The sequence below is a fragment of the Xyrauchen texanus genome, chromosome 12 (genome assembly GCF_025860055.1).
Source record: "Xyrauchen texanus isolate HMW12.3.18 chromosome 12, RBS_HiC_50CHRs, whole genome shotgun sequence".
Classification (NCBI taxonomy): domain Eukaryota; kingdom Metazoa; phylum Chordata; class Actinopteri; order Cypriniformes; family Catostomidae; genus Xyrauchen; species Xyrauchen texanus.
The window spans coordinates 10087247-10113881 of record NC_068287.1 but is presented as its reverse complement, the minus strand read 5'-3'; the positions used below and the strand labels follow the sequence as shown (position 1 = coordinate 10113881).

At 43.5% G+C, this 26635-nt stretch overlaps 1 protein-coding gene across 2 annotated transcripts; it reads left to right on the top strand.

Moving 5' to 3' along the window:
- The first annotated feature begins 5039 nt into the window (after positions 1-5039).
- LOC127653274 (zinc-binding protein A33) lies at positions 5040-25043 on the top strand. Of its 2 annotated transcripts, none has more exons than XM_052139914.1 (6): positions 5040-5548; positions 13935-14030; positions 14360-14584; positions 14662-14684; positions 14803-14921; positions 23700-25043. In XM_052139914.1, exons 1-6 carry the CDS (start codon positions 5150-5152, stop codon positions 24248-24250), a joined length of 1413 nt encoding a protein of 470 aa, XP_051995874.1. In that variant the 5' UTR covers positions 5040-5149; the 3' UTR covers positions 24251-25043. The 2 variants fall into 2 exon arrangements, with proteins under 2 accessions (XP_051995874.1, XP_051995873.1); XM_052139913.1 differs by having other exon boundaries at positions 14354-14584.
- Positions 25044-26635: the final 1592 nt, after the last annotated feature.

Genomic DNA, 26635 nt, shown 5'->3' with positions numbered 1-26635 from the left:
TCAAAATCACCTATAAGTATTGGAAAACAGAAAATGTGCACTATCCATTGACAAGGCTGCAGGCAAATCTTGGAACTGAATCTGGGCAGAACCGCTTATGTTAATCAGCCAAGTGGGCAAAGCTGACGGCTGGTGCAGACAAACTCAAAATAGTCCAATATCAGTCGATTTAATCAACCTGGCCTAATTTAAATTACATAAATGTCCTGTGCTTATGACGGCTGAAACTTGTAAAACTGGGTCTGCAGAAGAGGTGTTCTGGAAAGCATAGCAATTACACAGTATTGCTTGAGGCTGTGTCTCACAATATTGCTTTGCAAGAGCAATGCAAGGCCTTATTACTAGGACTTGATCTTAACAACATGCCTGTTCAGTGACAGCACTCTCTAGTGGTAGCTTATTCTTTTAGAAAATTCAGTGAGTGCATCTACATGCACATCACTATGCTGATAACCAGGGGCGTCAATTTGTTTAAGAAAGTGTTAAAAAAGTGTGATTTTTTTTTTTAATTAATGTGATTATTTAATCCGTAAAATAACACAGTAAATTCTGGGATTTTGTGAGTCAGTGGATAAATATTAGGATTAGTGAACTCTTATCCTGACTGTTTGGAATCACTGTAAAGTTTTTACCTCTGTTTCAGGAGTTCTGGGTTCCAATCCATCCTTATACAGGTGAAACTCGAAAAATTAGAATATCATGCAAAAGTTCATTAATTTCAGTAATTCAACTTAAAAGGTGAAACTAATATATTATATAGACTCATTACAAGCAAAGTAAGATATTTCAAGCCTTTATTTGATATAATTTTGATGATTATGGCTTACAGCTTATGAAAACCCCAAATTCAGAATCTCAGAAAATTAGAATATTACATGAAATCAATAAAAAAAAGGATTTTAAATACAGAAATGTCGGCCCTCTGAAAAGTATAATCATGCATATGTACTCAGTACTTGGTTTGGGCTCCTTTTGCATTAATTACTGCCTCAATGCGGCGTGGCATGGATGCTATCAGCCTGTGGCACTGCTGAGGTGTTATGGAAGACCAAGATGCTTCAATAGCGGCCTTCAGCTCTTCTGCATTGTTTGGTCTCATGTCTCTCATCTTTCTCTTGGCAATGCCCCATAAATTCTCCATGGGGTTCAGGTCAGGCGAGTTTGCTGGCCAATCAAGCACAGTAATACCATGGTCATTGAACCAGGTTTTGGTACTTTTGGCAGTGTGGGCAGGTGCCAAGTCCTGCTGGAAAATGAAGTCAGCATCTCCATAAAGCTTGTCTGCTGAAGGAAGCATGAAGTGCTCTAAAATGTCCCGGTAGACGGCTGCGTTGACTCTGGACTTAATAAAGCACAGTGGACCAACACCAGCCGATGACATGGCTCCCCAAACCAACACAGACTGTGGAAACTTCACACTGAACTTCAAGCATCTTGGATTGTGTGCCTCTCCATTCTTCCTCCAGACTCTGGGACCTTGGTTTCCAAATGAGATGCAAAATTTGCTCTCATCAGAAAAGAGGACTTTGGACCACTGAGCAACAGACCAGTTCTTTTTTTCTTTAGCCCAGGTAAGACGTTTGACATTTGAAGCCCATGTCCAGGACCCGTCTGTGTGTGGTGGCTCTTGATGCAGTAACTCCAGCCTCAGTCCACTCCTTGTGAAGCTCCCCACACATTTGAATGGCCTTTTCCTGACAATCCTCTCCAGGCTACGGTCATCCCTGCTGCTTGTGCACCTTTTTCTTCCACACTTTTCCCTTCCACTTAACTTTATATTAATGTGCTTTGATACAGCACTTTGAGAACATCCAACTTCTTTTGCAATTACCTTTTGAGGCTTTCCCTCCTTGTGGAGGGTGTCAATGATGGTTTTCTGCACAACTGTCAGGTCAGCAGTCTTCCCCATGATTGTGAATTCAACTGAACCAGACTGAGAGACCATTTAAAGGCTCAGGAACCCTTTGCAGGTGTTTAGCTGATTAGAGTGTGACACTTTGAGCCTACAATACTGAACCTTTTCACAATATTCTAATTTTCTGAGATTCTGAATTTGGGGTTTTCATAAGCTGTAAGCCATAATCATCAAAATTATATCAAATAAAGGCTTGAAATATCTTACTTTGCTTGTAATGAGTCTATATAATATATTAGTTTCATCTTTTAAGTTGAATTACTGAAGTTAATGAACTTTTGCACGATATTCTAATTTTTCGAGTTTCACCTGTATAACTTTAATAAACTAAGAATGTGTATGTACATCAGTGGATGCAGTTCATGACCGGGGAACACATCTATTTTTGTGATTTAACTGGAAAGGAGCACGAGGTTTTGAGCGAAAAGAGTGTGCGTCTGAATGCACGAGAGAACATCGCTGCCTCCAAAGTCTTTTTAGCACGTCAGTCCACTCAGCAGCCATTTTTGGAATGTTCTCGGGCAGGCTGGGCAGCTATTATCTATGTAAACAAGCGGAATACAAGTGCAGCTCCTATCTACTTGAATGGGGAAAGACCGAAATCTCCAAAGTGGTTGGTCAAGATTAAGATCTAAGAACATAATACAAATCAGCAATAAAATCTGACAACACTGGTGCCATTAATTGAGCTTCTTTACCTCAGATTACTCAAAAAAAAGAAAAAAAAAGCACGTTCTAGAGTGGGTTGACAGGTTATGTCTGCATCTGGTGATTAGCTCTTTTACCAGTAAGGCGAGACTTCCTTTTCTACATCTGTAGACGTTCCAATTTTTCCTCAGTCATTTTAATAGAAGTTAAAATGCCAAATAGACAGTTACCTGACGAAAGCTATTTAAAAATAAATAAAAAAAATGTAATTGGCAAAGGCAAAACATGGTTTAGCCTTTGCTGATAACAACCAAAAATGATCTTATTAAGAAAATCAGACGCGTTTACATGAGACTTGAAATCGGATTATTATCTGCTGTTGATGTCAAAAATTAAACAGTCATGCGTGCATTGAATAAGAATATGTACTTGGTTAGAATCCTGGTAAAGGTGTTTACATGCTACGCGAAATCAGGGTAATGGCCAAAAATCTACCTGTGTTGATCGGTTTATGTTTAAAATGTTTCTGAGAACACAGAGTCGAGCGCGTTTACATGAACGTTCTTATACTGATTATGCTTTATAAACTGACAACATATGTGGCCATTAAAGGCATTAAACGTCTTTTCTTTATCGGTGTAAGATCATAAACCGATCAACACAGGTAGATTTTAGTCCATTACACCGATATTGTGTTGCATGTAAAAACCTTTACTGGCGTTCCTACTGACTTATCCAATTTACGCAAGTGTTGCACATGGGTTGATGATTTAAAGTATCATGTAAACATGGTTTTCACGTAAATGCACAGGCGTCTTTTCGAATAAGATAATTTTTGGTAGTTACCATATTGGTGTGCATGTATACATGCAAAAAAAGGTGTAAAAACATGCATGTAAATGAAAATGAAAATTTTATGCAAATACATGTGACTAAGTATTGAAAAATAAAATCAAGAAATTTACATGTAGAATTTGCCTTTTTTCAGATTGGTATTAGCATTAGGTACATCGTTCTCAAATCTGAAGGCTTCACAGTTAAATCACTTGCATTTCACTTGGACTTGAGGGGGATTTGATGTGTGTGTTCACAACATTCAGAAACACAAATGTAAAAAAAAAAAACTTGGCCGGGAGCATGACTGTTGTTAATGGATACTGGAAATGTGAAAAAACATTTATCTGTTCTGTAAAGCATTGGTTTATTGACGAGGAGGATGAAATGTGGGGAGCAATTGGAGTGGATCACTTTTTCGGCAGATTGGTGTGATTTAGGCGACTTTCTCCTCGCCCTCCTCTTCAAGCTCGCCCTCTTCGGTAGTGGCGTCCTGTTACTGCTGACACTCAGACACCAGATCGTTCACGTTGCTCTCGGCTTCGGTGAACTCTATTTTATCCATACCTTCTCTGGTGTACCAGTGTAGAAAAACTTTGTGGCGGAAAATGGCGGTGAACTGCTCGGAGATGCGTTTGAACCGCTCCTGAATGGCGGTGTTGATGCTGAAGAAGGTGGCGGCCATTTTGAGCCTGTGGGTGGAATGTCACAAATGTCTGCGAATATTAAGAAAGTTCATATTGCAAGGTCACATGGTTACAATGTCGGTAGATGCACTAAACTCACTAGACAGACTTATATTATAATATTATAATATTATCAAAAGTATTCACTAAAAGTGAATTTTACGCTCCCACTATTTTAATATGACTATGAGGCATATTTGCCCTGAGCCTGGGTAATTTCTGATCCTTGTTATAATAATACATTAATAACATAATGATAAAAGCATTCGCTTTGCTGTCCAAACTCACTTTGGATGGCAAAGTGCAAAAAATTGCAACATTTTTAAACAAGCAGTGCATGAACAGTAACCATTAAACTTTGAGTGTGTTAGCTATATATTTAGGCATTTTGGCATTATCTTTATGCTAATTAAGCACATATTCCCAGCGACTTCACATTACTGTAATGAATCCAGATGTTTTTTTTGTAAATCCCCATATTTTCAATTTTCCTGTAAAACTCAGCATGGGTCAGCAATCAGCATAAATTAAAGACAGTACAACAAATACTACCATAATTAATAAACAATTTATCATTCAAATAATATATCACTATTTTCAGTTTGTTCTTTTTAGTATGGTAATAATTTTATTTGTGGGAGGATATGTGTTAAATTGTCAAAAATATTGCCATGCAAAAAATCTAAGTGGTCCTATTCATTCATTTTCTTTAAGTAAAATATAATTTCTTATTTCTTTAGAATTTTAGGTAATATATACCTATAATAACATTACTAATTATTTCTGTAGAGTATTGACTTTTACCATTCAAATCAGGCTTCAGGATCGACCTGAAGGATGTTGACCAATTAGTCTCTACATCATTCAGAGCATTTCACTTCTAGTTTGACTTGTTCAGTGTGCTTAGACTCCTCCTTCTCTACTGTTACATGTCAAGACAGACACATTATCAACTCTGTGCTCCATGAAACGAGCTGAATGAGAACACCTGACACCCCAAAGAGATGTCTAATAGAGAACAAAATCCTTCCTGAGAACCTGAGAAAAGACATACCTGCTCGAAGATATGTCTGCAAATCTCCCAGAAGAGGACCTCTCGTGTCCCGTGTGCTGTGAAATTTTCAAGGATCCAGTTCTTCTGCCATGCAGCCACAGTTTCTGCAGGAGCTGTCTGGAGCAATTCTGGGATAGTGCTGGTTCTCGCAGCTGCCCCGTCTGCAGGAGAAGAGCCTCCAAGAAAAACCCTCCCTCCAACCGGGCCCTCAAAAACCTGTGTGAAGCTTTCTTGCTGGGAAGAGGCCAGGGCAATGCATCTGGATCAAACACGTTGTGCTGGAGACATGCTGAAAAGCTCAAACTTTTCTGTTTGGTAGATCAAGAACCAATCTGTGTTGTATGCCAAGCCTCAAAAATGCACAAGGGTCATGAATGCTCTCCCACGGAAGAGGCGGCTCTGGATTGTAAGGTAGAGTTGACAATGCCACATTGTGTTTTTGAATCTGTGATACATTGTGTTTCCTCTCTATACTTTCTGCTGTTCTCAGGCTTTGAGAAGATTTACAGCAGCAAGGAATAACAATGCAGTTTATCAAGTCTGCTTTGACATTATCTCAGTCTGTTCGGCCAAAAGATCATGGCAAGCTTTCAAACAACACCTTCTGCATTCTTCTTATTCAAGCTCCCAGTGTGGCATATGTGTTCCATTGTTTTCTGGGAAAAGTTATTCAGTTCGATCCAAAACTCTTCAGAAGGTACTGATATGGTTAGATTAGGGTAGCGAGATAGTGAAGTAAGCTGGACAGGAATGTTCATATTTGAAAAGAGAGGCTTCAACAGTTTATAGTGCTTCATTGGTTCTGAACTGGTGGGTTGTGACTGTTGCTAAAAAACATTGCTAAATGCAAATAATTGCATGCAACTAACTGTTTGATCGTACTAGGTTGTGATATTCTAAATGTGCTAAAGTAATTAACTTATTAAAACAACGTGAAAACACTTCCTATGTCTTTTGTTGTTTACATCAAAGGTCATGCGTCCAATCAAACTCTTTCGTTATTTTGGTGCAAATTCCTCCAATCACCCAATATTCTGTAATTTCATGACAACTCATAATTCGAATGATATGGTGAAATCTGATATCGTATGAATTGCATTCCCACAGAGACCATCCAATCAACATTCCAAATCGATACAATACAGGCATCAAATTTTGACTAGCCTCCTATTCAGCACTTTTTTTTAAAGGTTCACTCAGTAAGATTTTGTCTGGCTCTTACTCATCCCAGCAGTCCCAGTATTACCTGTTGTTTAGGACTCTATACTGACCCCATTGACCTGGATAGTGAAAGTTTTTTTTTATCTTCTTGTGACCGGGTGGAGGGCGGGGCTAGGTTGTGATGCTGCACACCCGGTCCCTAATCAGGCTAATCAAGCCTCGGAGAGGGATAAAGGCTGACTGAAAGCTGCAGTGTGAGAGAGTGAGAGAGAGAGAGAGAGAGAGAGAGAGAGAGTTTTACGGGGAGCTGTCTGACACATTTGTGTGTTTGCCTTTTTGTTTAAGTTCCTTATTGGAATATTATTTATATCATCAAGTCGGTTCTCGCCTCTTCCTTTCCATGAATCCCTTTACACTGGTGCCGAAACTCAGGAAGGAGGAGGGATGCGCCATAGTGAAGTTCTCCGCTACTATCCATCCCAAAGGGTCAGCCATGGCTATCCGCCAGAGGACGGAGGAGCCCGGCCACCTGGAAGAGGAGGAACGGCCGCAAATGAACTTTCACGCGTGTAGGCTACTCGTGATTGCCGTTTGATATTGCACTGCTTTTCCATTATCGGTGCCATGAGGACATTCATCTTCATCACACAAGTGTGCATCATTTTAAACATATTTCTAAAACATTATATATTCAGGTCTTTATGTGTAAATCTTTTTTTTTTATTTCTTAATTATGGTTTTTCAAACATGAAAAACAGACAATAACAGACAAAACGACCCTTCATATAACAGAAAATGTAAAATGAAACAAAAAAAGGGGGATGATAATATCCAAAGCCAATCTCTCCTTCAAAGTGTAATCACAATAATTACAGAAATTTATTGTTACAATAAATAAATAAATAAATCATTAGACCTTGTGACTCAACAAAACAGTAAAAACTGGTTTCCAAATTTTGTTGAATTTTGCAGAATTCCCAGAAATTGTGTATCCAAATTTTTCCAGATGTAACGCAGAAGTGAGTCCAGTTAGCTAGTCAGAAAAGGGGCCTAGTGTTTTTCTTCCATAAAAACAGGATAACTTTCTTAGCTACAATCACACCATATTGAACAGGTAAACGTACCTTTGGACTGAGAGACTCCAGTGAGTCTGACCAACCAAGAATTGCTATCATTGGGTCAGGATTCAGGAAGTAAAACAAAGTTATAGACCTTGGCAAAAAACTGAAACATTTCTAGCCAAAAACTCTGAATTTGTGCACAGAACTAAAAAAGACGTGCCAAGCTACCCTCAGCATCTTTACACTATCACATTTAGGAGAGACAGAAGGATATAATTTGCTAAGCTTTATTTTGGAATAGTGCAGTCTATGTAATACCTTGTACTGAATAAGTTGGTGTCTTGAATTTATGGAACATGAATAAACAGATTTAAGGAATTTGTCCCAATCAGTCTCGGAAACCTGACTCCTTAGATCTTCTTATCAAGCAGTTTTCAAGTGAAGGGAGGAAAAGTCTGTAGTATCTTTAAACGCATTTACAAATAAGGATGTTAAGCCCCTAGCATTAGGAGAATTAGAAAATAAATCAAATATTTTGCATTCTAAAGGCAAAACTTCTAAGTGTGTCATATTTATACGATCATAGTTCCTGACTTGAAGATATCTGAAGAAATGAGACGAGGGAAGGTTGAATCTCTCGCTGAGGAGGTAAAAGCATTATTAATATATAAATCTTTCATACTGAGAATTCCTTTACGTTGCCATTCCCTAAAAATTGTATCTGTAAGTGAGGGTTTGAATGCATGATTAAAACAGATAGGAGTAAATAGGGAAGTACTTGGTAACTTAATTTTGTTCTATCGCTAGCCAAGAGGGGGTATCTGCTTGAACAATGCCCGGAAAAGAATCCTGCCAGTACATTAATGTTCTGCAGTTCACTGCCCAGTAATAATGACAAAAGATGGGCAGACCAAAACCCCCATGTGTTTGGGTTTATACACATGAATTTTGGATATACGAGCGATTTTAAAACCCCAGATGAAATATAAAATAATGGAGTCCAGAGTTCTAAATAAATGTTTGGGACCAAAAAAAAGGCAGATTTAGAAAAAGATATAACAATCTCGGAAGGATCACCATTTTAATTGCGTTAATGCAGCCGATCATTGAGATAGGGAGTGATCTCCATCTTTCTATGTCCTGCTTTAGGCTGTCTAGTAAAGCAAAGATATTTAATTTTAATAAATCCTTTGGATTCTTGGGGTATTTGATCTTGTCTAAAGCCATTTTAAATGGCAGTCTCTGCATGATAACTGGATCTATATTGTCACTGACGGGCATAAATTAACTTTTTTTTCCAACTAACAGAATAACCAGAAAAGCTGCTACATGAGTTTAATAAATCCAACAGAGGGGGAACAGAGTGCTCGTGATCTGAAATGTTGTAACGAACTCTGATTCTCAAGTTCACCCCGCCCCCTCTAGCTCTCACGCTCGCTCCCAATCACCAGAGTATTAGTTTCACCCGCACTCGTTCCAATCACTAGATTATTAGTTTCACCTGCACTGCTCATTTTCCCCTATATATACGCTGCCCGTTCTCTCCACACTTGTTGGTTATTGTTTAGTTTACCCCTTCGCTTTGCCAGCTCTAGTGTTCCCCTAGCTTCCCCTGTCTTTTCAACTCACTTGTTTCGTCTGTATATATATTCTGATTCCCCGGCTTCGACCTTACGCTCCCCTTGACTACTCTTCTGTGGATTTGCCCCTTTGTCATACTCTGATTCCCCGGCTTCGACCTTTCGCTCCCCTTGACTACTCTTTTCTGGATTTGCCCTTTTGTACTTTTGCCTTGCCTGCAAATAAAGCAGTTTTACTTTACATTGTGACTGTCTCTTCTTGTGCGGGTTACATAATAACCAACCACACTGAAGACAGTCACAATGGATCCCACGGAGGATTTCCGCAGCTCTCTAGAGCGGATTTGTACGGCACTTTCTGCCCAAGTATCTACGGTTGGGAAACACGACCAAGCGCTCACGGCCCAGGGACAGCAGATACAGGAGATACTACACACGGTACGTACTATTTCCGATCAATTTCACCCTGTTCCACCTGTGTCTGTCCCTGTACCCGTTGATGTTCCCACCGCATTTCCCAGCGCCGCAAGCTTTCAACCCCCCGAGAGGTTTGACAGTTCGTCGGAAGCTTGTCAGGGGTTTTTGATGCAATGTAGCGTATACATGACGTATCACCCCCTTTTACACACTGACAGTGAGAGAGTACATTTTTTAATCTCACTGCTCACTGGTAAAGCACGGCAATGGGCCACCGCATTATGGACTGCCGATAACCCCCTTCTGACATCATATGATCAGTTTTGCCACCAGATTGCCGTGGTTTTTAATCACCCGGCAGCTGGTAGGAATGTGGGCAGTCGCCTCGTGTTTTTGAAACAGGCGTCACGCACAGCCGCAGCCTACGCACTTGATTTCCGCACCCTTTCCGCGGGTAGCGGGTGGAGCGACCCCGCTTTGTTGACTGTCTACCGCCTGGGTTTGAACAACCAGCTACAGATGGAATTAGCATGTCGAGGAGAGTCACTGTCGCTGGAGAATTCTATTCAGCTCTCCATCACGGTAGATAATCTTTTCGCAGCCCCTCCGTCATCCAAGAGCTTTCAACGGGTCCCAACTCGTCTAAACCCCTTACTCCCGAATGCTCTTCCAAGTCCGAACCCATGCAACTTGGTCGCGCCCCACTAACTCCGGCCGAACGCACTAGACGTTTGACGCAGGGCCTCTGTCTGTACTGTGGCACACTGGGCCACCGTATTGCCTCATGCCCGGCCTGTCCCCAGCCTTCCCTCTCCAAAAGCCAGGTGAGAACGTCTGTCATTCTCAACATTACCCAGAAACAAGTCTGCCTCCCTGTGGTTTTGAGTTTTAATAATGTCTCCTTTTCTACCCCAGCCCTAGTAGATTCCGGGGCAGCGGGGAATTTTTTGTACGATGGCTTGGCCCAAAAACTGTCAATCCCACTCAGTCCGGTCGTGCCACCTCTCAGGGTTAATTCTCTGGATGGGGCACCCCTCGTATCAGGTTTTATTTCCTTTCGGACCATGCCATTGTCCCTCCGGGTGGGCTTGTTCCACACGGAACTCATCCAGTTTTTTATTGTTCAGTCACCCAGAGACCCATTGGTTTTGGGTCACCCCTGGTTAGCGCTTCACAACCCCCACATTTCCTGGCGCACAGGGGAGATGTTGTGCTGGACCGACCACTGTTTGTCTCACTGTATTTCCCTTCCGGTGTTCTCCACCTCCGTAGAGAGCCCCGAAGGGAGATCTCCGGTCTCCATCCCTCCTGAGTACTCTTCCTACGCTGATGTGTTCGAGAAGACCCAGGTTAGTCTCCCTCCACATCGTAGTGTGGACTGCGCCATCGATCTCCTTCCGGGGTCCCCACTCCCTAAGAGCAGAGTGTACCCCTTAACGCTACCCGAAACTAAAGCCATGGAGGACTATATCGACGAGGCGCTCAGTCTGGGCATTATTAGGCCATCCACCTCCCCTGTAGCATCTGGCTTATTTTTTGTGGGCAAGAAGGATGGCGGGGTTCGCCCCTGCATTGATTACCGTGCCTTAAATAAGGCAACGGTGAAGTTCGCCTACCCCCTGCCTCTCATCCAGCCGTCCCTCGAGCAGGTCAGTAAGGCCCAGATCTTCACGAAGCTTGACCTCAGGAGCGCGTACAACCTCGTACGCATTCGCAAGGGAGACGAGTGGAAGACTGCGTTCATCACCACCAGGGGGCAATACGAGTACTTGGTGATGCCGTACGGCCTCGCCAACTCCCCTCAGTGTTCCAGTCGTTTATGAACGACATCTTCCGGGACATGCTAGACCTCTTCCTCGTCATCTACATAGACGACCTTTTAATTTACTCCCCCACGCTCTCTGAACACACCGTTCACGTCTCGAGAGTGTTACAGAGACTGAGAGAACACGACCTGTTCGTCAAGGCAGAGAAGTGTGTCTTTCACCGTCCCTCCGTCTCCTTTCTGGGCTATGTCCTGTCTGCTGGAACTATGGAGATGGAGACTGACAAGGTCGCCGCAGTCCTGTCCTGGCCAGAACCTAGGACGCTCAAGGAGCTCCAACGGTTCCTGGGTTTCGCCAACTATTACAGGCGCTTTATCAGAGACTTTGGCAAAATCACCGCACCTCTCACGTCTCTGACACGAGGCAACCCGAAGTTCCTCACTTGGAACGCACCCGCCCAGCAGGCCTTCCAGGCCCTAAAGGACGCCTTTACGACCTCCCCAGTTCTCCAACAACCCGATCCCACTCTCCCGTTCGTGGTAGAGGTGGACGCCTCTGAGGTAGGGGTGGGAGCAGTACTCTCCCAACCACACGGGACTCCCGCTAAGCTTTACCCTTGTGCTTTCTACTCCCATAAACTGTCCTCCCCTGAACAAAACTACGACATCGGGAATAGAGAGCTGCTGGCCATTAAGCTAGCCCTGGAGGAATGGCGCCATTGGTTGGAGGGCTCTAGGTTCCCTTTCGTTGTTTTCACCGACCATAAGAACCTGGAGTACCTTCGCTCAGCCAAGAGGTTGAACCCCCGACAAGCCAGGTGGGCGATGTTCTTCACCCGTTTTAATTTCTCTGTTACTTTTCGCCCGGGCTCCCAGAACATCAAGGCTGATGCCCTCTCTCGTCTCTTCAGCCATGGCTCTGAATCCCCGGGGCCGGAGACTATTCTCCCCACGTCGTGCGTCATCGCACCCGTTAGGTGGGAATTGATGGAGGCCATCCTGCAGGCTCAAGGCAACGAGCCTGCGCCTCCTCAGACCCCCCCAACAAGATGTACGTAAAGTAGACACCCCTGTCGTGTGCCCCTATGCAACTCAAATTGTGGTGATCTATCAAGGTAGTTAGCACTGATGCGCAGGGATGGTGATACAACATGCTGACCCAGGAAGAAAACATATCTCCTAAATTAAATTCTTTAATAGTGGTTACGATGTAATTCCATTCAACTTGATAAAAGCTTTTTCTGCATCTAATGTGATGATTGCCAATTTAGAGTGAGTTTTCAGCTTAGAATAGATTATATTTAGAAAACGTCTGACATTAAAAAAATAAAATCTTTTAGGGACAAAGCCAACTTGGTCAGGTGAATAATAGCTGAAATACATTTGTTTAATCTAATTGCCAAAATTTTAGTGAACACTTTTAAATCCATATTGAGCAATTGGATGAAAAGAAGACATGTCAGTCTCGTCCTTGCCTTTCTTAAGAATTAAAGAAATATTGGCAGAGCAGAGAGAGGAAGGAAGTGCTCACTAAAGGAACGCTTGAACATCTGTAACATAAGGGGTGCAATTTTATCTGCATATTTCTTATAAAATTAGATGCAAAAGCCATCAGGTTCACCTGTATCCTCTGCTGATTTGTATCTTTTCTTGGATTTTAGCTTAGTCATGTTGTCTGCTATCGTAAAGAATGTTGTCTGCTATCGTAATGAGCAAAGTTTAACAATAACATGATTGGTGAAAATAAAGAGTAATCGAAGGATGTGAAGCACACAAAAAAACATGGCTACTCCATGTGGTGCTCGCTAGCGCCCCCATCATGTGTAGAACGTTTTAAATAAACAAAAACTTACTTAGTGGGTGGGTGGGTCTTGGCGAGTATTGACGCTGACTACCATCCCTGGAGTCGCAAGTTCGAATCTATGGTGTTCTGAGTGACCCCAGACATGTCTCCTAAGCAACCAAATTGGCCCAGTTGCTATTGAGGGTAGAGTCACATGGGGTAAACTCCTTGTGGTCGCTGATTAGTGGTTCTCGCTCTCAATGTAGCATGTGGTAAGTGGTGCGTGGATCGCGGAGAATAGCCTGAGCCGCCACATGCTGTGAGTTTTTGCGGTGTCATGCACAATGAGCCAAAGAATTACAGTCTCAGAAGCGGAGGCAACTGAGACTTGTCCTCCGCCACCTGGACTGAGGTGATTAACCGCACCACCACGAGGACCTAGTAAGTATTGGGAATTGGGCATGCCAAATTGGGGAGAAAAGGGGAGAAAAACAACAACAACAACAAAGAAAACTTACTTAATGCACCTTTAAAGCTGGACTATGAAACTTCTGGGCTCTCTATCAATATCTGTGGTTGAAACCTAACATTGCAAGTAACTTGCGGAGGAACTTTTCGTCCTTGTGTGATTACGTCACATCTTTAAGCACAAAAGACGTAATCACACAAGGACGAATCCAACCCGACAGCTCAAAATATACTGTAAATCATAAAATTATTGTAGGCTTACCTTAGTGAAAGGTGTCAAGGCAAGAACACAGTTTTTCATGTACCAACCCAAAAACTTGCTCACCTTTTGTTAATTTTTAACAAATAAACTTCTGCAGTGCAGCTTTAAAAAAAGAGGACTTTGGAAAAATCGGAAAAAATTGTTTAGTTTATTTTTCTCTATGGGTGTAAATTCATAAATTTATGTATGACGATTTTGACATATCTTACTAATAATTACAACTTGTCATGGGACAAAATCTTGAAGCAAAACCCCAATAGTTCCTTGGTTTTACTTTAAAGAAAGATATTTTCTTTGCAGGATAAACTCTCTGCTGCCATGAAAGTATTGCAACAAAAGCTGGAAGTATTCAGTAAAGCAAGACGGTCCTCAGCCTTTACTTTGGAGCACATAAAGGTAAATATTATATTAAATCACAACAATAGATGTGTGTGGCAGGGCGGAGGGCGAGGCCGGGTCGTGATCCTACGCACCCGGTCCCGTATTAGGCCAATCAAGCCTCTGAGGTTTAAAGGTCGACTGCAGGGTGTCGTGCGGGAGACAATCTCTCTCTCCCGCACGACACCCTGCAGTCGACCTTTAAACCTCAGAGGCTTGATTAGCCTAATACGGGACCGGGTGCGTAGGATCACGACCCGGCCCCGCCCTCCACCCTGCCACAATGTGACTATTGTTATAAGCACCAATTTGTTTCTTTATTATTAATTGTGTTTTTTAAGATTCAGGCCCAGCGAGTTGAGAGACAAATGAAGGAGGAGTTTCTCAAGCTCCACCAGTTTCTGTATGAGGAGGAAGAGCTCAAGTTATCAGCCCTCAAGGACGAGGTAGAGCTTAGAGTGCAGGCCATGAAGAGCAGAGATGATGATATTGCACGGAGGATATCATCTCTTACAGATATGCTCGGCACAATTGAGCGAAGCATAAACGCTGAAGATTTGACTTTGTTGCAGGTAAGAATATTGTGATCTGTCGGAATAACATTCATTTGATAATTCGTTAATTCATTAATTGTGTTCATCTTTTACAGAACTTCAAAGCTACCATAGATGGGTATGTCAATTTATGACTTACCCTTCATTATTTTATTTCCTTTGCTTGCTTTTTTGTTATTCTTTTCAAGAAGCGCGTTCATTCTAAATAGAACTTGATTTTTTTTTTCTCTCCAAAGAACATGGAGCACATTGGAGGATCCAGAATGTTTGTCTCGATCTTTATTGGATGAGCCCAAGTATCTTGGCAACCTGAAGTACAAGGTCTGGGAGAAGATGCAGGAAGTTGCACCTTACCGTAAGAATCTCTTTAATGTGCATAGGGATACTGATGTTCCACATAGAAACTAAAAATGAAGAAATAATAATAACCTAATCAAATTCATGTGTTTGAATGCAAATTTTACAAGTACATTTTTGTGTGTTTGGGTAGACATTATAACATATCATATCAATGAATTGACAGCATCTAAAAATTTAAACCTGTAATGCATGGGACAAGCAGCCATTAAATGTCGCTACGAGGTTGTGACTTTTATTTTGAACTTCTGGTTCTTGTCTTGTCAGTTTTGCTTTTTCCCTTCCTGATTGTTCTTTAACTGTACATATAATGTCCCAATGTTCTCTGTTTCTGTGTTTGTTCTTGTCCTTTCTAAGCTGTTTGTTGTAGTCTGGGTTGATGTCTTCTGGAGTCTTCCCCTTTCTTCAATAAAAGCTGCACTTAGATCCTCACCCTGCTGCTCCTTTTAGACTCCACATCACACAACCCTTTTTATGTACGTACAACTGTAGAGATGTAATCATTAGAAACCCTATAAAGACATGTCAGAACTGGAATAGCCAAAACCTTTGCATGGATATGGCCACATGAGTGATTTCAATACTCTGACAAATTCCAATCTTGCAGAACTATCATTTATAAGTAAATGATCACGAAACTTTGCCCAAGAAAGACATTTTTAATAGCAAGTAAAGTGAGAATAATTTAAAGGAATAGTTCACCCAAACATTTAAATTCTCTCATCATTTACTTGCCCTCAAGCCATCCCTGATGTGTATGACTTCCTTTCTTCTGCAGAACACAAATGAAGATTTTTAGAAGAATTTCTCACCTCTTGTGGTACAATGCAAGTCAATGGGTGCACAAATTGTAATGCTCTAGAAATCACAAAGGTCAACATAAAAGTAATCCATATGACTCCAGGGGTAAAATCCAGGGCCGGCCCATGGGTTCGTGGGGCCCCAGGTGAAATCACCCACTTGTGTGAACATTTTCATAACTTTAAAAAATTCACAGACCACTGTAAATGTGATGAGTAGATTTTTTTTTATAAGATGCTCTAAAAAGAAGCACTATACTTTATAGCTCGGTAGATGACAAATAAGGTGTCCAATATCTTTTTTTCCCCATCATGAAGATTTTAGGTTAAAATGTACATTTTTTTTTGCCAAAAAGGCTAGAAAAATCACTCTGGACCCCACTCACCCAGCCCATTAAATGTTTAAACTGTTGCCTTCAGAGCTCTGAGCACCAGAACTGTCAGGCACAGCAACATTTTTTTCCCTCAGGCTCCAATAGAGCGGTCCTGTCACAACGTCACGGTACCCCAGGCAAGCTTTACCCTTGTGCATTTTCTCCAGAAAGTTAAATTCTGCTGAGCTAAACTATGATGTGGGGAACAAGGAATTACTTTCCATGAAGGCAGCACTCTAAGAGTAGCGTCACTAGTTAGAGTGTGCAGTCCACCCTTTTGGACTGCACCCTTTCCAAGTTATCACTGATCACATGAACCTTAAATAAAGGTTCAAGGCAGCCAAGAGACTGAATCCACGTCAAGCCAGATGGTCATTGTTCTTCACCAGGTTAAATTTTACCATCACTTACCGCCCAGGCAGCAAGAATAGCAAAACAGATGCACTTTCATGCAGGCATGATCCACCCCACATTAAACCTAATTCTGGATCAATCCTACCACCATCTGTCATCATTGCACCGATTAGTTGGGATATCATGGAAGAAATAAAATGAGCACAACAGCACAAACGTAACCACCTGACTGGCCCCCCCAACCAAGCACTTTGTACCACAAGCTCTACATCTGAGAACTATCCAATGGGTCCACACTTCATTGAGCACAGGACATCCTGGCATCCAAAGAACAATCACACTGGTACGTAATTCCTTCTGGTGGCCATCTGTGATTTGTGATGTTACTAATTACGTATGTGAAGTCTTGTCAAGTGTGTGCACAATCTAAGACCCCCAGGGAACTGCCCACGGGATTAATCCAACGACTGCCAATACCCCAAAGACCATGGTCCCACGTGTCCATCGATTTTGTCACCGACATGCCAAACTCCAACGGATACTCCACCATACTAGTAATTAATGACTGATTCTCAAAATCATGTAGACCTGTTCCTCTCAAGGGTTTACCTATGGCTATGAAAACCACTTACGCTCTATTTCACCAAGTATTAAGAGTCTATGGATTACTAGAAGACATTGTATTCGATCGAGGTCTACAGTTCACATACCGAGTTTGACAGGCGTTCTGTAAGCAACTGGACATCAATGTGAGTCTCACCTCAGGCGACTTATGCTCAGAATTCCCTCACTCATACCTCTATGGGACTGACCCCCTTCCAATGCGTGCTGGGCTACCAACCCCTGATGTTCCCTTGGTCAGGAGAACCATCTACAGTGCCAGAGGTGGACGATTGGATTAGGTGGATTGAGAGGGTGTGGGACAGTGCACATGTATGGCTACAGCAAGCAGGCCGAGCACAACGCTTTCAGGCTGACTGGCAGAGGTGCCCTCACCCCAACAATCAGCCTGGTCAGAGGGTCTGGTTATCCACAAAGGATCTCAAGCTGTAGCTCCCCTGCAGGAAGCTCAGTCTAAGGTATTTGGTCCATTCAGAATTATCCGTCAGCTAAACCCAGTTACTTACCGATTAGAGCTTCCTGTTAAGTACTGCATCTCTCCTTCCTTCCATGTGTCCTTGTTAAAACTGGTCCACCCAGCGTCTGGCCCTGGAATCACGAATCCTGAGCCTCCACCTCCATTGGAGTTTGATTGAGCACCTGCGTATATGGTCCGAGAGATACAGAGAGATCTTGCTGTAACAGCAAGAATATCTTTTGTTTGCATAAGGGAACATAAAATGTTTTAGATATTATTACATCCATAACTTGAAAATTGCCATGCAACCTAATGCAGGAAGTAAACTCTTCAGCTGTTTCTAATGAAAATTATTACCACATTGTAAAAGACTTAAAAATTCCCTGGAATTGCATGCAATACCATAAAGTATTATCTGGGTTCAACTGAGAAAGTATAAATATTGATAAATTCAGTATAACTATAAAAAATTTCCTCATTTTTAATCAATTGCTTAACCCAAATATTTCCCTTTTTAAATCAATTTTCATTATAAAAATATTTATTGTTCCAATTTGTATATTTATGGGGAGAGAAATTATTTGTACACAAGTGTCCAAGAAAGTAATACCTGTTTTTGGAAACTTGCAAGTTTATATATCTTGTTAATATCAAAATCATATATCAATAAAAACTCTACACCACTTTTTTAAATATCAGATTTGTTATATAAAACTTTTTAAACATTTATTTATATAATTTTGGAAACATTTTAATTTAAATATCATATTTGAAGTCTTAAAATCCAAAACGTTCAAGCCTCCTTCAATCTTTGACCTACAAATAATCTCTTTTTTAATATAATGTGGTTTGTTCCAGATAAATAAAAAAAGTTTGGAGAAAATAATCTTAAAGAGTGTACAGTAGGTGGTACATCAGCATTGTGTAGTGTAGACAATAAAACAAGCCCTCAGCTTTAACTAACAACACACGACCATTAAGGGAGACGTCTCTTAACAGCCAATAATTTTTTTCTTTCTTTTTTCAAACGAAACCAGCAAAATACTTGTGAAACCAGCAAAAATCGTAACTAACTAATTGGACAGCCCTACCGAATTCCTATTTTAATTTCAAATCTATGGGAAGTTCCATAAGCCAATTTTACACAGCTGTTAATCTTATTATGTAGGATTTTAAAAACTTTTTGAAAATAGTCCCCAAAGTAAAAAATTCAAGGATCTTAAAAATAAAATCATGTTCAGTTGTGTCGAAGATCTTGTAAAAATAGCTAAATAAGATAAAACTAATTTCATTAATATCTTCACTATAATCTTTCATATTGTCACGATCCCTTGTCGTCTGCACGGTGTTTTGTGTCGTCTGCACCGCGTTTTCCCTTTCACCTATCACCGATCCCGTTCCATGTCACGTTTTCCCTGTTTTCCGCCCTGAGTCTCACTGTCCGTGTGTAAACTACACTTCCCTTCTTCCCGTCGTTTCCGGCCCTGTCAGTGTGTTATTGTCCGCACCTGTCTGTCATTTTGTCATCACTGTGTCTCGTTATTTAACCCCGCTGTTTTCCCTTCCTATTGTCGTGCGTTGACGTTCCATGTTTTCGCTTATGTCTGTTGTGACTCGCTCTCTCCGTTCGTGTTCCCTGCCAGTCTGTCTGTTCCTTCGTGGTTACCCTCCTGTTGTTTCGGGTTTACCCTACCCTCCGTGTATGTGCGCTGCCCAGCCACTCCTGCACCCCTCCTGTGTTTAATCCGGTATTTTAGTTGGTGTTTTTTCCCATCGTGGACCTTTTACTTTGTTCCTGTGTTTTGTTTCCTTTATTCTAATTCAATAAAAACTGCACTTGGATCCCAACCACTCGTCTGCCTCCTGTTCCACAAGTCATTACAGTTCCACAAGTCATTACAGAACGCACGACCAAACTATGGATCCAGCGGTTTTTTCGAGCCAGATACCACCTGCTCTGTTTAACGCAAGAAGGCGGTCCAATTGAGGCACACATCCGCGACTTCCTTAGACTGGCGACTGTCACGGACTTCCCAGACTCCTCCCTTGTGGTCTTCTTCAGGGACAACCTGAGTGGCTGGCTGAAGGAGCGGCTGGCTGAAGGAGTGGCTGCCGCCGGCGTCGCGCGGCTGGACTCTCCGCGACTTCCTGGAGGTGACCTTACTGTTGTGCGGCTCATCGTTCACTGTGGGTCTTGCTGAGAAGGACCCTACCTCTTCACCCACAGTGGAGTCTCTTCAGCCGTCCCAGGCTCTCCCTGTTACGCCTGCCCCGGTCAGCGAGCCTGAGCCCACGCCTGCCCCAGTCAGCGAGCCAGAGCCCTCGTCAGCCACGGTCAGCGAGCCAGAGCCCTCGTCGTCCACGGTCAGCGAGCCTGTGCCCTTGCCAGCCACGGCCAGCGAGCCTGAAGCTACGCCGACCAGGAACAGCGTTCCAGCGCATACCACAGTCAACCAGCCAGTGCCTGTCGCCCCAGAGGTCAGTGAGCCAGTGCCTGTCGCCCCAGAGGTCAGTGAGCCAGTGCCTGTCGCCCCAGAGGTCAGTGAGCCAGCGCCTGTGGCCTCGACCGTCCCGGAGCCAGCGCCTGTGGCCTCGACTGTCCCGGAGCCAGCGCCAGTAGCCAGGACCGTCCAAGAGCCAGCGCCAGTGGTCGTGCCCGTCCAAGAGCCAGCACCCCTCGAGCCTTCCAGGGCTCCGCCTCTCAAGTCTCTGGAGCCTCCCAGGGCTCCTCCTCCCGAGCTTCCTAGGGCTCTGCCTCTCCAGTCTCTCGAGTATTCCAGGGCTCCTCCTCCCGAGCCTCCTAGGGCTCCGCCTCTCCAGTCTCTCGAGTCTTCCAGGGCTCCTCCTCCCGAGCCTTCCAGGGCTCCGCCTCTCAAGTCTCTCGAGCCTCCCAGGGCTCCTCCTCTCGAGCCTCCTAGGGCTCCGCCTCTCCAGTCTCTCGAGTCTTCCAGGGCTCCTCCTCCCGAGCCTCCTATGGCTCCGCCTCTCCAGTCTCTCGAGTCTTCCAGGGCTCCTCCGCCCGAGCCTCCCAGGGCTCCACCCCTCGAGTCTTCCAGGGCTCCTCCCGAGCCTCCCAGGACTCCGCCTCTCAAGCCTCTCGTCCTCCCAGGGCTCCGCCTCTCGAGGCTCCCAGTGCCCCGCCTCCAGAGCATCCTATGGCTCTTCTCCCCGAGCCTCCTTTGGCACCGCCTCCCCGAGCCTCCTTTGGCACCGCCTCCCCGAGCCTCCTTCGGCACCGCCTCCCCGAGCCTCCTTCGGCACCGCCTCCCGAGCATCCTATGGCTCTTCTCCCCGAGCCTCCTTCGGCACCGCCTCCCGAGCCTCCTTCGGCACCGCCTCCCGAGCCCCCTACGGCTCTGGCCCCAGAGACTCCAGGGCCTACCAGGTCTTCGCCTCGGAAACCTCCCATGGCGCCACCTTCCTCGGCTCCACCTCCAGAGCCTCCTACAGCTTTGCCTCTCCCGGCTCGGCCTCTGAAGCCTCCCTCGGCTCCGCCTCCGGCGCCTTCCCCAGCTCCGCCTCCTGAGCCATCCTCGGCGTCGCCCCTGAGTAGTCCTTGGCGCCGCCTCACAAGTCTTCTACGGCTCCGCCTTCGAAGTCCTCCTTGGCCCCGCCTCCCTCGGCTCCGCCTCCTGAGCCTCCCTCGGCTCCACTTCCTGGGCCTTCTACGCAATCGCCTCCCTCGGCTCCACCTCCTGAGCCCCCCACGGCCCTGCCTACGCCTCCTTCGGCGTCGCCTCCCAAGTCCTCCTTGGCTCTGCCTCACACGGGTCCGCCTGCCTATGTCCTGCGGCCACCTCCCAGGTCTCCGGTACCGGCCCCTGCCCGGTTGACGCCCCCCAGGCCGCTGGACCCGGTCCCCTTCACACACCCCCATAGACTGCCTGTCTACCCCCATGGTCAGTCTCTGTGTCCCTTGTGCCACCCCGGTCTCCCTGTCTGCCCTTTGTACCCCCGTGGTCTGTCTCTGTGCTCCTTGTGCCTCCCCGGTCTCCCTGTCTGCCCTTTGTACGCCCCTTGTGTCCCCCATGGTTTATTTGCCTGCCCCTGAGTCTACCCCCTCTCTCCTTGGTTCTTCGTTCATTTTTATTGTTTTTGTTTTAGGACTGTCTGGAATCCGGTCCTTTTGAGGGTGAATTATGTCATGATCCCGTGTCGTCTGCACCGCGTTTTGTGTCGTCTGCACCGCGTTTTCCCTTTCACCCATCACCGATCCCGTTCCATGTCACGTTTTCCCTGTTGTCCGCCCTGAGTCTCACTGTCCGTGTGTAAACTACACTTCCCTTCTTCCCGTCGTTTCCGGCCCTGTCAGTGTGTTATTGTCCAAACCTGTCTGTCATTTTGTCATCACCGTGTCTCGTTATTTAACCCCGCTGTTTTCCCTTCCTATTGTCGTGCGTTGACGTTCCATGTTTTCGCTTATGTCTGTTGTGACTCGCTCTCTCCGTTCGTGTTCCCTGCCAGTCTGTCTGTTCCTTCATGGTTACCCTCCTGTCGTTTCGGGTTTACCCTACCCTCCGTGTATGTGCGCTGCCCAGCCACTCCTGCACCCCTCCTGTGTTTAATCCGGTATTTTAGTTGGTGTTTTTTCCCATCGTGGACCTTTTATTTTGTTCCTGTGTTTTGTTTCCTTTATTCTAATTCAATAAAAACTGCACTTGGATCCCAACCACTCGTCTGCCTCCTGTTCCACAAGTCATTACACATATCTGATATAAGTCAAATGTTATTGCAAATATGTCTTCCTTTTATAAACCTCAACTGTAATTCATCAATAACTGAATCTAATCCGGTTTTCAGCCTTTCTGCAAATATGAATGCAATAATCTTAGCATCATTATTGATTAAGGTGATAGGTTGCCAATTATATAATAAAAATGAGTCTTTGTAAGGCTTTGAAATGAAAGTTATTAGAACTTGTGTCATTGAGGAAAGCAAAACTCCCTGATTAATAAACTTCTTAAAGACCATTAAAAGGAATTCAGACAGATCTTTCTGTCAAGACTTTGACAACGTTTACATGCACTTAAGAAAACGACTTGCTTTGGGGTTTTGCAGAAAGCAGCATTCTGAAATACCACATAGTCATGGATGCAGCCGTTTCAGGGATTAAAGGCTGTTAAGAGAAAGCCTTATAACACATGAGGTTTCTGTCAAAGAACACAGCTAATGTTAGCGCATACCAATAAGTGAAGTTCTTATGTTTTTGAAGAGTGCGCATGTACATATGTGCTCAAGTGCGTCATGGAAACCCTGGAGTCTGATGTAAAGCAAAACCCCACTATTGCAGTGCAATGTATCTATTGTATTACACAGAGCTCGACATTTTGTGTCCTCAGCAACTTTCGTGCATTAAACAGCTTTCTGGTGTACTTTTTTTATGAGCTATTATAAGTTGATATCCTCAGAAGTTATTACTCCACCCCATGCATAACGTCATTAACGACAGCTCTTCATTGTTGAACCAACGTGGTTCTAATAATGGATTTGCAAAATAGTTACTATGGATTTGGGAAACAGTCATATCTAGCTAGTTAATTTTTCCACCGATGCATCGTACTAGGTGGTTAAGCAGTGAGTTATGTATTTGTACAGAAAATGCACCACAGTTCGATTCAGTCCAGTTCGTTCAGACCGCACATTCACTGAATCATTTGGAACAGTTTCTCACTCAGTACAACAGTGGTGGGATATTTAAGAACATAGAGAACAAACAGATCACTTGACGATGTGGATATTTACCTACAATGCAAAAGACTAAGCTACTTTTTTGAGAGGTAACTTTGAGAAACTTCAACTAGTGCTGTACCATGTGAATAAGGGCCGTCAACACCAAATGTTTTTGCATCCGCCCGTGCTGTAATTGTTTGCCTGTGTAAACATGCGCTAGATGGATGTTGTTGACTACTGTGCCATGTTTTTCTGTGTCTTTAGCAGTTTTCACAGGCCACATTTTTAGATGCTGTGTCAAGTTAAACTGTTAAAAAACAGTTTTGAGACACATGCGTTCTGCTCAGGTGTGCCGTTGCACTGTGTCTTGCTTATTTAGGGAAAAACTTATGGCCTAAAAGATCTACATCTTTTAGAAATGCTTTAGCCAATTACATACATGCTAATCATATTTTAAGTTCTTTCTTTTCTCCAACACCCCCCTCCCCTCCACATCTCAGATCCTATAATTCTGGACCCAAACACAGCTCACCCTTGTCTAACACTGTCTGATGACCTCACCAGTCTCCACTATAGCTTCCCAAACCAAGGTCTCCCTGACAACCCTGAACGTTTCCACATGAGTGCTGAGGTTCTGGGATTCACTGCCTTTAGCTCAGCAATCCACTGCTGGGAGATCGAGGTTGGTGAAAATGAGGACTGGATCCTGGGCTTGGCCAGCGAGAATGTGAAGAGAGATCAGGAAGTGCCAGCGAGACCAGAGAATGGCTTCTGGACCATCTGTCTGCGTGATGGTAAATACAGGGCCATGACATCACCCCCGACAGCTCTTAAAGCGAATGGAAAACTGCAGAGAGTCAAAGTCCAGCTGAACTGGGATGGAGGGGAGGTGAATTTCTCAAACCCAGCATGTCAAGAGATTTTATACACTTTCAATCACACCTTTACAAAGAAGCTGTTACCGTATTTCTACACACAAAGTAAACATCCTTTAAGAATCTTATCCAAGCCTGTATTGGTATCCGTTGATGAGGAGCGTTTATGCTTATGAAAATTTACATTTACGCATTTGGCAGACGCTTTTATCCAAAGCGACTTACAGTGCAATTATTACAGGGACAATCCCCCCGGAGCAACCTGGAGTTAAGTGCCTTGCTTAAGGACACAATGGTGGTGGCCATGGGGTTAGAACCTGTGACCTTCTGATTAACAGCCCTGTGCTTTAGCCACTACACCACCACCAAATAATTTCATTTAAGAAGGCTGAACTAAAATATGCTTTACCAGAAGTAATAATTTACTATAGGAAATTGCATACTGGCCAGATTTGAATCTAACTTTATTTTTAAGGTGCAAATATTGTATGGGCTAGTTTATTACAATCTGTGAAATAGCCATTAGCGTAAAGCAATGCATTTAACTTGTTAAAAGGACCATTAAATAAAATGTAATTCAGGGGGTTCTGAAGGTTTTGTCAGAGAAAAGTAGCTGCGAAAGTCTCTTAATTTTCCATGAAGACTGTCTTCACCTTATTATGACCTTCACCTTATCTTACAATGTATATGAAATAAGCTTATGCTACTTAAAATGTATGTGCTCTGATTTGTACTGCCTTCATTCTGTCTTAATGATTGTTTGTCATTCCAATACATAGAATCAGTATGAAACCATTTTCCAACAGTTTGTCAAAGCACACTTTTTAAAACCAGACATTAAACCTACTGCTGAAATTGAAGAAAACTGCTTTGTAGGCATACTTCATCTTTTTGACCACCAGATGGTAGTAACATACAGTATAAAGAAGAGCTTCAAATAATGAACTCAATTTCAATAAACTTGTTTTGAAATCCTCTTTGTTTGAAGAAATCTGTACTTCTTAACATATGTTGTGTTCCTGGCATATTTCATTGGCATCAGTGATTAAATTACAACAATGTTACTGTTAGATTATCACCTTGTGGGTTCATACCTGAATGTTGATGTTGTGATCTTGTCTACTTTTCCTGTTTCTATACACCAAGCAGCCACAACATTAAAACTACCTGCCTAATATCATGTATGTTCCCCTCGTGCCCCCAAAACATCTCTGACCCATCGAGGCATGGAATCTACAAGACATCTGAAGGTGTTCTGTGGTGTCTGGCACCAAGACGTTAGCAGCAGATCCTTAAAATCCTGTAAGTTGCGAGGTGGGGCCTCCATGGATTGAACTTGTTGGTCCAGCACATCCCATAGATGTTCAATCCGATTGAGATCTGGGGAATTCGGAGGCCAAGTCAACACCTTGAACACTTTGTCATGTTCCTCAAACCATTCCTGAACAATTGTTGCAGTGTGGCAGGTGTGTAATGTTTAATTATCCTTAAATAGAAAACGTGATTCATCAGACCAGGCCACCTTCTTCCATTGCTCCATGGTCCAGTTCTGATGCTCACGTGCCCATTCTAGGCGCTTTCGACGGTAGACAGGGGTCAGCATTGGCACTCTGACCATCTGCGGCTACGCAGCCCCATATGCAGCAAGCTGCGATGCACTGTGTATTCTGACGCCTTTCTATCATGGCCAGCATTACGTTTTTCAGCAATTTGTGCTACAGGAGCTCTTCTGTGGGATCAGACCAGACGGGCTAGCCTTTGCTCCCCAAACACATAAATGAGCCTTGTGTGCCCATGACCCTGTCACCAGTTCACTGATTCACCGGTTGTTCTTTCTTGGACCACTTATGGTAGTCACTAACCACTGCATACCTGGAACACCCCACAAGACCTACCGTTTTGAGATGCTCTGACCCAGTCATCTCGCCATCACAATTTGACCCTTGTTAAAGTCGCTCAGATTTTTCCTGCTTCCAATAAATTAAATTCAAGAACTGACTGTTCACTTGCTGCCTAATATATCCCACCCCTTGACAGGTGATATTGTAACGAGATAATAAATGTTATTCACTTCACCTGTCAGTGGTTTTAATGTTGTGGCTGATCAGTGTATACATATATTGTTTATAGAATATATATTGTTTCATGTTTGGTCTGGGAATATTTCTGCTCACACTCTGCCTACATAACAGGCTGGGTTTAATTACCCCACTCTATTTTCCTTGTGCCCCACCCTACAAACTTCCCACTCCTCTACACTAATGAACAGACAACCAGTTGCCTACCCTAAAGATCAAAATCCCCCCCGTCCCTAACTTTTTTGAGTAAATCAGATTTATGAAAACTGACTAGAGATTATCATAGATACTGTTGATTTTCATTTGTGCTCACCAAAGCTATTTGAATCTGAATTCTACATCATTAACAAAGTCAATCGCAGCAAACTTTTCACACTTTATCAAATCAAGTGTCCATTGGTCACGTCTACCTGGTTGAATTCCCCAGAGCTGAAGGAGAAAAACACAATTGATTAACAGTGACAATTCCAGGTGGCTTTCTTA

What these genes read in the sequence shown, in the direction of transcription:
- LOC127653274 (XM_052139913.1), top strand. Translation starts at nt 5,150, where the DNA reads ATGTCTGCAAATCTCCCAGAAGAGGACCTCTCGTGTCCCGTGTGCTGT. An exon ending in AGGCGGCTCTGGATTGTAAG is followed by an intron (nt 5,549 to 13,934) that starts GTAGAGTTGACA and finishes TTTTCTTTGCAG; the next exon opens with GATAAACTCTCTGCTGCCAT. An exon ending in TTACTTTGGAGCACATAAAG is followed by an intron (nt 14,031 to 14,353) that starts GTAAATATTATA and finishes GTGTTTTTTAAG; the next exon opens with ATTCAGGCCCAGCGAGTTGA.